Source organism: Apteryx rowi, unplaced genomic scaffold (genome assembly GCF_003343035.1).
Source record: "Apteryx rowi isolate R43461 unplaced genomic scaffold, aptRow1 scaffold_1259, whole genome shotgun sequence".
NCBI classification, from domain to species: domain Eukaryota; kingdom Metazoa; phylum Chordata; class Aves; order Apterygiformes; family Apterygidae; genus Apteryx; species Apteryx rowi.
In genome coordinates this window covers 49,719-59,706 of record NW_020447485.1, presented here as the reverse complement: position 1 = coordinate 59,706, position 9,988 = coordinate 49,719, and the positions used below count along the sequence as shown (strand labels likewise).

The 9,988-nt window shown below is 53.6% G+C and overlaps 2 protein-coding genes across 5 annotated transcripts in view; both read right to left on the bottom strand.

The window, feature by feature from the left end:
* AKT2 (AKT serine/threonine kinase 2) overlaps window positions 1-401 on the bottom strand; it is a 27,172-nt gene extending 26,771 nt beyond the window's left edge. For both annotated transcript variants that reach the window (XM_026055754.1, XM_026055753.1), the window contains exon 1: window positions 195-401. The gene's annotated coding sequence lies outside the window, so the exon portion shown is untranslated. The remainder of the gene's footprint in view (window positions 1-194) is intronic.
* A 79-nt stretch (window positions 402-480) lies between these two features.
* CUNH19orf47 (chromosome unknown C19orf47 homolog) lies at window positions 481-9,366 on the bottom strand. 3 transcript variants are annotated; one of them, XM_026055750.1, is made up of 9 exons: window positions 9,072-9,366; window positions 8,288-8,375; window positions 7,506-7,620; window positions 7,045-7,126; window positions 6,596-6,730; window positions 6,036-6,182; window positions 5,388-5,458; window positions 3,670-4,086; window positions 481-921 (listed from the first exon to the last, which is right to left on the bottom strand). In XM_026055750.1, exons 1-9 carry the CDS (start codon window positions 9,088-9,090, stop codon window positions 496-498), a joined length of 1,500 nt encoding a protein of 499 aa, XP_025911535.1. In that variant the 5' UTR covers window positions 9,091-9,366; the 3' UTR covers window positions 481-495. The 3 variants fall into 3 exon arrangements, with proteins under 3 accessions (XP_025911535.1, XP_025911536.1, XP_025911537.1); XM_026055751.1 differs by having other exon boundaries at window positions 481-894; window positions 9,072-9,283; XM_026055752.1 differs by lacking the exon at window positions 481-921 and having other exon boundaries at window positions 1,292-4,086; window positions 9,072-9,261.
* Window positions 9,367-9,988: the final 622 nt, after the last annotated feature.

Here is a 9,988-nt window from a genome sequence, read left to right as displayed (position 1 = left end):
CCCCGCGGGAGCCGCGGGTGGTGCGGTCCCCGCGGCGCCCCTCGGGAGCCGAGCGGGCCCACTCCGCAGCGCGGGGAAGCTCCGCCCCCACACCCCTCCCGGGGGGCGCGGGTGGTGCGGTCCCCGCGGCGCCCAGCGGGAGGCGGGCGGGTCCATTGCGCGCGGCGGGGGGGAAAGCGGTGCCGGCTCCTCACCTGTCATGGACGCCGCAGGCCCGGTCGGCTGCCGTCGCTCATCCCGGTCGCGGCGGGGCCCCCCGCTCCGCCTTATCAGGCCCGACGGCGCCCGCGCTCCCGGAAACCCCGCCCCCTCCGGGCCCACGCACGCAGGAAGCGGAGACGGGCGGGGGGGGGCGAGGGGGACGCAGAGGGAAGGACCCCACTCGCCTCCCCGGGGCCGCACTGCGCACGCGCAGCGCGGCGACGCTGACTGCGCACGCGCCCCCTCCGGCGGCCGTGAGCAGCGCGCCTGCGCCGGGGAGGGCTGCGCGTGGCCTTATGGCGCCTGCGCCGAGGAGAGCGGCGCGTGGCCCCAGCGCGCCTGCGCCGCTCGCCATTGAGTCGACCACGTCCGCACACAGGGCGGCAGAGGCCCCGCCCACTTCCGCCGCGCCTCGTTTGCATACGCTTGCATATATTTGCATAACGCCCATCGCACAAATCCGGCCGTGCCCGACCGAGGAGGGAGGGGAGCAGAGGAGAAGCCCTCGAGGGCCCCCCCCAAGGGCCCCGACCCCCGCTGGCTCCCACAACCGCGGACCCAGGCGTCCTGGCATGCAGCGAGCTGCRGCGGCCTCAGCTCCCGGTGACTAACGCGCTGATCCGCCGTCCCGGTGATGCACCGGCCCTTCCCCTCCAGCAGCAGTCCCAGGGATGGCATAGAGAGCGATGGGTCCTGGAGTAAGAGACGCCARGTGGGTTCCTGGACAGAGAGGCGTTAAAGCACCAGGAGGGATGAGCCCAGAGAAGCGTTTTTACGTTTTATTGCAAAAGCACTCTGAGTCCATGTGCCGGGAGAACAGTACACAAACCTCTGCCACCTCCCCACCGCCAGTTACAAAATTCCGCTTGTGTGCAAATTTCATTCTCTTTCTTAAAGAAAAAAAAAATTCTTTAGGAATCTGAAGGACTAAAGAACACTCACCCCCCCTTCCCTCTAGAATCAAAGAAAACCTTCAAAAATATATCACCCCAAGCTTCCTATTGTCATTTGAGGGCAAGTCATCCTTTCACAGGATCCCCTTCCCCTCATCCCACCCACTGAGGAACAGCTGATAAAACGCTAGACAAAATCATTTTTCTTAGGTTTTTCTTCCTCTAACCAACACACATTCAAACACTCGTGAATTAACAAATATTAAAACCTAGGAACCGTGTAATAAAATACCTTTAACAATGGTGTTCTACAAAGAAGGTCGACACACTTCAAACAGAAATGCCCAAACAGGCAGTCATATGAAACCGGGTTATAAAATCAGAAAAGCAAAAGGTGATGCAATAAACCCACAGCAAACAAAAACAAACAAGAATTAGCAACCTACTTAAGAGGCTTACGCTCAAAGACGTTAAACCTCATTTTTTGTCTTAATAAATATGCTGATAAAATAAGAAAAGTCGGGAACATAACCAGTGTTTTTTCTGCAGTAAAAAGCGAGACCTTAAACCGCACAGTTGCGGCCCAGGCTCATGCAGCCTTGGCAGAGCCGACTGCCCCCAGGGTCTGCCCACAATGCAGCCACCCTCATCTTTATTACGGAGAAACCTGGCAAAGGTGACCGAGAACTGCTCGTGCTGGGCCCCCTTCTGCAGAGAGGCTTTGTACCTGAGCATCTCAGAGAGATCTAAAAAGGAGAAAAAAAGAGGCATATCCCGAGCCCACAGGCTGCACAGGGCCAGCGTTCAAGCCTGGTGCTGAACCGCACTTACAAGTCACTGAACAGGACCCTAGCCGAGACCTCCGCGCCATGAAATCATCAGCTCAGCGGGCTTTAGTTCTTGTTTTTATTTTCCCTGCGTGGGCGGAGGAAAGTCCCTCTTGCAAAGAGGACGCCAGCAGCCGAGCACACTGACTGCTCTGCGGCTCTCGAGGGCGTCCTCCACGCACAGCGCTCCCCGCGCTGCCAGTCCCGTCCCCCTCGCACGATGACACCCACAGACTAGGGAAAACAAGCCTTCTGGAGAGGAAAAAAAAAAAGGGGCATTCAGAACAGGAGTGGAAGAAGCTCCGGCTGAATGCAGAAACGACGCTGCCAGCACAGCCGGGCGCACGCGGCCCCTCGGCGCCCTTGGCTGGTGCTCTGCCTGGTGGCTGGCCCCGCGGAGGTTTCGTGGGCGCGCGCAGCACACACGGTGCGCATATCATCACACCACGGAGGACCTCAGCCTATTCTCCTAGCRATGGTTTGCAATACAAGCAGAGCGCTTTTCAGGGAAGTTATGCCTTTTGCTGTAAGAAACTCCATTTTCCTCAGACCTGGCCCCTGCAGGACACAATAGTTCCCACTGCTCTCAGTAGAAAGCTAATGTTGGAGAGCATTGCGTTACTTTAAACATCTAGAGAAAGGCTCCTGGAAGACCACACAGATTGCTCCTTTCCTCTTCCATCCACCAAACAGTATTTCTGGAACTGGCCATAAACCCAGGCAGCCAGGATATGCAGTTTTTAGTACATGCCTGGTAGACCTGGGAACTGCCCAGAGGTGAGGATCAGTGTTGCTGCAGCTGTATTTCCATACAACAAACTCGAGGGAAACAATTTTGGTAACAGTTGTAAATCCAAGGGTGCTGATTTTAGGTTTCGAAGTGGGAAGAGGCCRGTGAGATCAAGCCAGTGCAGGTGCTAGAAACGCGAGCACGGAAGTATGGGTAGCAGCAGTGAAGAAACCTAATGCGTCTCTTAGATTGAATTTTGAACAMTCAAACAAGTGCCTGAGCAGTTTTCTGAAGCCTTTGTATTTTGGTTTTAGAGGCTGCTCTGAAACCCTCAAAATCAAGAGTCCCAGCACCAGGCCCCAACTCCGTAATATCTCTTTACGGAGTCCTCCAGGTCCTACTTCCTAGATACAGAAAAAACCTGCAGAGGAGAAAAACAAAAAACAGAAAGATAGAAAAAAAAAAATGCTTTCAGTGAACCGGTGAGGGTATGAGACCGACAGCCCTGGAGTTTGCAACCCTCTGCTCATCCAGAGGGCCCGAGCTGCCAKGCTGTGCCCTGACTTGGCCTCGCACCCGCTGCTGGCACAGAGGATCAAAGAGAACCGTTAGCCTGGTGGGGAGGGGTTGGTGCTGGCAGAGAACATCTGGCAGACACGAGAACCCCAGCTCATTGCACACAGAGGCAGCCAAATTTGCAGGAAGGTTTTTTTCTTCCTTTGCATTTAATGGTAAGGGATTAGCCAGGATCAGAAAAAAACTGGGACGAGAAGCCCTGACCTCTGCTACAAAGGAGAAAAATGGGGGTAACAGCAGACATCCATCAGGAGGGCACTGGATGCGCGTGGAGTGGTAACAACACRTAAAAACCAGAGTGGTTCAAGCACTAGCCACTGGAGAGAGGAGCCTGCAATACCCTGTCCACGTGTCAGTCTGCCTTCTTTCCCAGTCTTTTAAAGACGCTAACAGTCCCTGTATTGTCCATCTGAGCGCTAGGGGTTTCGCTGGTGCTGCTTACCTTCGCGCTCCCCCAAGTCCTCTTTATAGTGACCCTGAACTCAGGCTCCGTTTTACTCTTCGTGCTGGTGATGCTGCTGTCCTGGGCCTCAGCTGGCAAAGAGGCCTTGCCCAGTCTCTGGATGACGCTGACTTTGGATGCTGCYGGCTCCAGCTTGCGTTCCTTTGCTGCTAGGCGGATACTGGTGGCACTCCTGTTGCCAAGCCGCCGGATGGCAGTGGCAGCTGGTTTGGCCTCTGAGCTAGTGGCTTTTGCTTTGATGGTCACTACCGGCTTGGCACTTTCCTTGTGTGTGGGCTTGGAGAGCTTCTTCAGGACACCAGCATACTGCAGGACGGAGCAGTCGTCGTCACTCTCCAGCGCTTTGTCCCCATCCACCTCCAGCGTGTCACCCAGTCGGCTGAACACCCCTGTGGGCTGGGAAGCAACAAAGGGATCGTCAGTGTCACTGGAAAACAGGGCAAAAAGAAAGGTGGGAGCGGAGGACTGGGGTTTGCCAAGGGAGCGGGCAGACGTGGGAGCAGGACACGAACACCCACGGTCCTTCTCGCAGCTTTGTCATTTTTGGGGCGTTTGAATTATCTCCCGCTTCCCTTTGCTCCCCACTTCCCCTGCAGTAAAAAGGGAATAAGGAACCTAACATCACCTGCAAAGTGTTTTGAGACCTGCTGAGGAAAACTGCTGCCCGAGTAACAGGGATTACTCCTGTATTACAAATATCTGTGGCCTTTAAAATAATGTTTCCTCACACTTTTATTTAGGGGCTGACTCTGCAAGCTGTAGCAAAGTACACCTCAAAACTTCCTTGCTGAGCTTTTTGCCTCCAGAAAAGGAAACAATATRTCATATCCCATATTAAAGGGATCAGAACAGAAGCACAGACAGGGAAATGATTTGCTGAAGTCGCCCAGGGGTCAGGAGCCACCAATGGAACTCAAGCTTCCTCCACCCCAGACCAGCGCTTTCCCACAGCACCTCCCCACCGTTTTCAGTTTTCTCTAGTTTGAGGTGATTTTTCTGTGAGAAGTCCTAGGTTCTCAGTACCCAAGACTCCATTCCTCTTCCTTCAAACAGGCAAAACAAAGGCAACCCCAGGGCAATCTTCCCAAACACCTATACCTAGCACCGCTCTCTGCCCCACCAGGCCGGCCCTTCTAATTCATCAGCCAGTTCAATGCCCTCTGGTCAAATCAGTGAACAAATGACAATAATTATATCCATTAACTCAGCAATTTGAACATCAGCAACTGCAGCGCAGGTCCAGTCTATTTAGTGAGGCCACTATACTGGCAGTCTGATTTTCTGCACGCGAGCCTGAGGCACAGAGGTTTTTTTGCTGGGCTCACAAGACCATTGGGTCTGGCTGATAAGGACCTTCAGCTTTCAGCAGCGAGTATGAGACTGCCAACCCCGAACAAGTCTAGGGAAGGGGACCCTCACATTCGAATCTCACGACATTGGGATAAGGGAGCTCTGCAAATACAGCACGGCTATGGAGAATGATGGCACGGCCCTTATCCAGCACTCAGCACCCCAAACGTGGGACACAGACAGCTGTGACACGAAGCTTCGTGCCGTGTCATGAGGCTGTGCGATGTCTCCCTTCCAGCCTAGTCCCAGCAGCTTCAGTGGGGTGAGCAGCACGGCAGCGCACGTGCCCACCAAGCCACTGGCAACGGCCGAGTCGCAGCTGAAGGCAGAAAGAGCACTTCGCTCACCTTGCCTCCCGTAGTCGTGTCGGCTTTTGTCTCAGCTCCCAGACGATCAAACACAGATGTCCTCTGGAGACCTATCGTTTTCAAGAAAGCAATGTCTTTGAGACTTCCCTAGAAAAGGGAGCTAGAGGAGGTTGTACAAAAGCTATGCAGCATAACGTGGCCAATATCAGGGGCTTGCGGGACCATACTGAAAAGGCACAATCAGGGCACCCAGCAAAACTGAACAATAGCCATTGTAATGTTGAATAAGTCTCCAACGGAGGGCTAATGCTGTTCCTCCCACCCAAACCTGGCTATCTGTCCTTGTCTCTTTTTCATAAATAACCCTTAAATAGAGGTGACTGCAACTTTTATTGGTCATAGTGACTTAATACATGTTCAAAATAATACAACTTCTACTCAACAACTATCTGGATTCAAAAATCCCAATGCAATTGAGCTTCAGTGCCTAGTTTGTAATGCTAGGCTAGGTCATGGAGTCAGAGAGCAGGTGAGGTGAGGGAAGTATGGCTCATCCTGTCTTTTCTAGTGACAGTCAGAACTGTGAGTTTCTGGAATAGCCTTCCAGAAGAGACAACGAGATCAGGAACACCCACTGGGTAACTGGTTTTGGAAGAGCTCAGCACACTACAAACACWTTGCTGGTACCTTTGGCCGCCTGCTGCTCCAGGATTTTCTTAGTCCTAGGAGTGGTGCCCTTTGGCATGTTGATGATGTACTTCCCCTCCATTTCTGCTGTGACTCGGCGACGCTTCACTGGGACCGTTGGACTCTCGTCCACTGCATCACGCAAACCTCAAAGGCCAAAGACAGACAGAGCTGACACCAACTACTACTAGCTTTGAGCTGGCAATTCTCATCACTCCAAGAATTACATGCGAGAAGGGCTTTACACTGCCGAGGGGGCAGCACTAGGGCGCTACCCTGGGCTTGAGAAAACTCTGCTACCAACTGCTCTGATGCCAACAGATACCCTGAAGCACTGGGGCTCTTCAGGCTCCCCACTTTGCCTCGAACTACTTATGAATGCAAACAAGAGAACAGGAATCAGATCATGACAACGCAGCTAGATCCAAGCCGAAAGGCAGCAGCTATTAAATGCTCACAGCAGAATTTCAATTCAGAATAAAAGGAAAAAGCAAGAGCTGCCCCACGCAGCACGGCAAATGTTTCCCACCATTTCTGATGGGAAACATTCCCATCCATACCTGCTTTTGTATTTTTTGCAGCAAGTTTGTTGGATACAGTGACAGAGATTTTGGATGTGCTGGTATCAGGCCTTCGGACAGGGGTAGCAGGTGGTGAGTCTCTGCTCAAGCTGTTAGCAATCATACGGGTAGCAGCTGAAGGGCAAGGACAGTGAGTTGAGGAAGATCAGGATGTACCAGGCCCACAGATATATTAACAGCAGGGCTCTTGTTCTTCCTACCGGCGTCTTAAACCTACGGTGGCTACGGTCAGTGCAACAAGGAGAGAGCATCCATCTGTCAGGTAAATAAACGAATCAGCTCTTCCCTGAGCAATGCTCTGATCCCATGGAAGGCAGCCATCAATTATACGGAGCCATGTGTAAAATAACTCATCTAGCTTGTATTTATCGGGCAATGGATTTCACTCCCCAGAAATCCTCCGCGACCTCCGGCCAGCCCGCACTCACCGCTGTTGGCGTTCCGGCGCAGATCAGCCTGCACACTCGGTGGGCTGGGGCATATCGATTCAGTAGCTGCCTTGCACATCTCCTACAGAAAACAACACAGATTTCTCCTGAAGCAGGAGAAAGCAAGGATCCTTGTTGCAGCTGGCAGTGTGCAGGCAAAACTCTGAAGCAAGGTAAGTTGGGTAGGCTCAGTTAAGAGCCACTGTGGCTGCTGATCAGGACGGTTCTCCACTGCACTGCACCACGAGGCTATGATACCATCTCCACACTTACAGCAAACATCCCGCCATCAGTCTGTCCACCAAAAAGGCAATTTTAACTTATTTTCTGGCCCACAAGCAATCCGTACTCTCTAGCACACTCCAGAGCTACACCCCCTTCTCCCTCCCAGGAAGGGAGCGGCACTACCCAAACAAATACAAGTGATTCACAGGCCAGTGCTGCCTGAGAGAGCACAGTACCTGTCTGTAAACGACTTTGGCGTGTTTGAGGATAGCAATGATGTCCCCCACTATCGTAATGCCCAGCTCGTTCATGATCTCTTTGTTCAGGTCCATCAGCATGTTCTTCTGGATTCTGCAGAGAAGAAATAACGTAGCAAGTGGCTCAGCAGCAGGGGACAATTCCCTGCACATACTCTAATTCCTTACATTATAGGAGCTCAAATTAATTGAGCCTCGAGCAAGCTGTAGGATCATATCCCCAGCCTGGGACAGAACGCAGTAGCTGTTACAGAAAGAAACAGTGCTGATAATGAAAAAGAAACTTGGACCAGATTCATAATTGACCTAACTAATTAAGCAGACTGGAAAGAGGCCAGGATGCTTGGGTTAACCCTCTCCCTCCCCTCATCATGGGATCCATAATAGCCAAAAAGCCCAGGAATTTGAGTGCTGGAACTCATAACTAGAAGTACTCTGTGTCACCTCGCTGCCTGATCGGTGAATGCTGCCAAGGGCCTGGCGAGGGCATCCCGCAGCTTCCCAGTGGGAAGCTGTCACCGAAAAGAGGCTGTCACCTACACAAGGCTGCAGGATCAGGGCCTGGATCCCTACAGACCAGTTTAAATTAGTGCAGCAARAGGCAGAGCGAGCCTCTGTGCTGGCAGGCTCGTCTCCCCCGCCACAGAGGAACCTCCTGCTCTGCAGAGGGACATGCGGCGCCTCAGTTCACTCCGGCGAGAACATCCTGTTATTTACTATTCCCAAAGCAACGAGAAAGTGTTGCCTGTTCACAATCTCACCTGTTATCTACAAACATAACTGCATAGTTGACGGCAGGGCCTGGAGGAATCCCAGCTTCCTTGAAAAACTGAATCCATTCTGATGTAGCTGAAAAATGCAACAGACAGAGAAAAAAAATCAGAGGATGTCAACAGCAGCCTGCCGCAAAGCCCTCTGAACGGGCACAGGTTTGGCACGGGCCGGCCGCCCTGCACAAACCCTTCCTGCCCACGGGTACAGGTGGGCAGGGCTGTTTTCTCAGCAGCCTGGAACACAGGCAGGAGAAAAACCTACACCAGAGCAGCACTGGATTTCTGGCTGGTGAGGCCAGACTGCAGCACCAGCAGTGCGTGAGAGCGGAAAGAAATTCAAAGTCAAAGCACAAACTCTGTACGACCCAGCCCAGCTTTCAGGAGACCCACAGCAGACCCTGAGCACGTGGCAGTCCTGCGATGCAGTCACAGCTTTATTTGTGGATTTTCCAGGCTTTGGGAGTTTCAGTTATGCTCATCATATCTCTCTGGTATCCTTTTTTTGTGGTTTGGCACACACACTCCCAGAAGCTCATTCCAAACATTTGCAGCTGCTGTCACACATCTACAACAAGGCTGATTAACCTGATCGCTCAGGCACCAGGAGCAAAATTGATCACAGGGGGGAAAAAGATCATCTTACAGACAAAAATTTGCTCTTTGAGTGTCTTTACACCATAGTTATCATTTTACTAGGACTTCCACTCACATGGAAAAGGGGTGGGGCAGTGCCACATTCACAGAGATTAAAATATCACCCCTTCACACTTACCCATAGTAACTGACACCATTATGGAAAATCCAGAAGGACCCGCACAAGGGTCTAGGTCTCACTTCCGAAAAAAGCCTGCAATGAAGTAACACGTTATAAAGGCAACTGCGCTCTAGCAGTGACGTCGGCAAAATGCCAGTCCTGGGCTTCATGCAACAAGAATAGCCCGTCGGAAAGTCTCAGGACCTCGCGGCACAACCCCTCTGACGCAGTAACGGACWACCGTCAGTCACCGCTCTCCTGCACCCCTCCACATTCGATCGCTGCTGTTCACGGAGGGCTACGGCTCCTCCAAAGAGAAACAACCGCAGCCTCGTGGAGACCCTGATTTGTGACAGCCCCCTGCCCCCATGGCACAGTCCCTATCACCGACTTGCCCAGATTTCAGCCCCATCCTCACACTCTCCCCAGAGTCGCAGTTCGGCGCAAGCATCTCCCCGGCCGCGTGTGACTGCGCRCCCATGGGACGAACCAGAGGGGACGCGCTGCCTGCAGCAGGCAGCCGGGCCCTGGTAAGGCCAGGCGGTGCCGGGACATTTATCTGGCGGACCAGAGGGTGCCTGCCCGGGGGAAGGGGAGAGCAGCAGCCCTGGGGGCCCTCCCTCGTCTGGAGGCCCCAGGACTAAGAGCCGGGACCGAGACGCAGCGCCCCGGCTCCGCTCGCGGCTCCTCGGACCCTGCAGGCTCCCTCGGAGGCCCCAGTGCTCCATGCAGTCCCGGGGGGCTGCTCTCACCCCCAGCCCCTTCCCTGCTCCATCTCCACGCCAGCCCCTAACCCGCCAGCCCAGCACAACTGCCCCCCTTCCTGACCCACATCCCCTTTTGTCCTCTACTGCCCCCTCCTCCTGCCCCACAACTCTCCCCTCCCCTTACTGCCTCCTCCTCCTGCCCCACAACCCTCCCCTCCCCTTACTGCC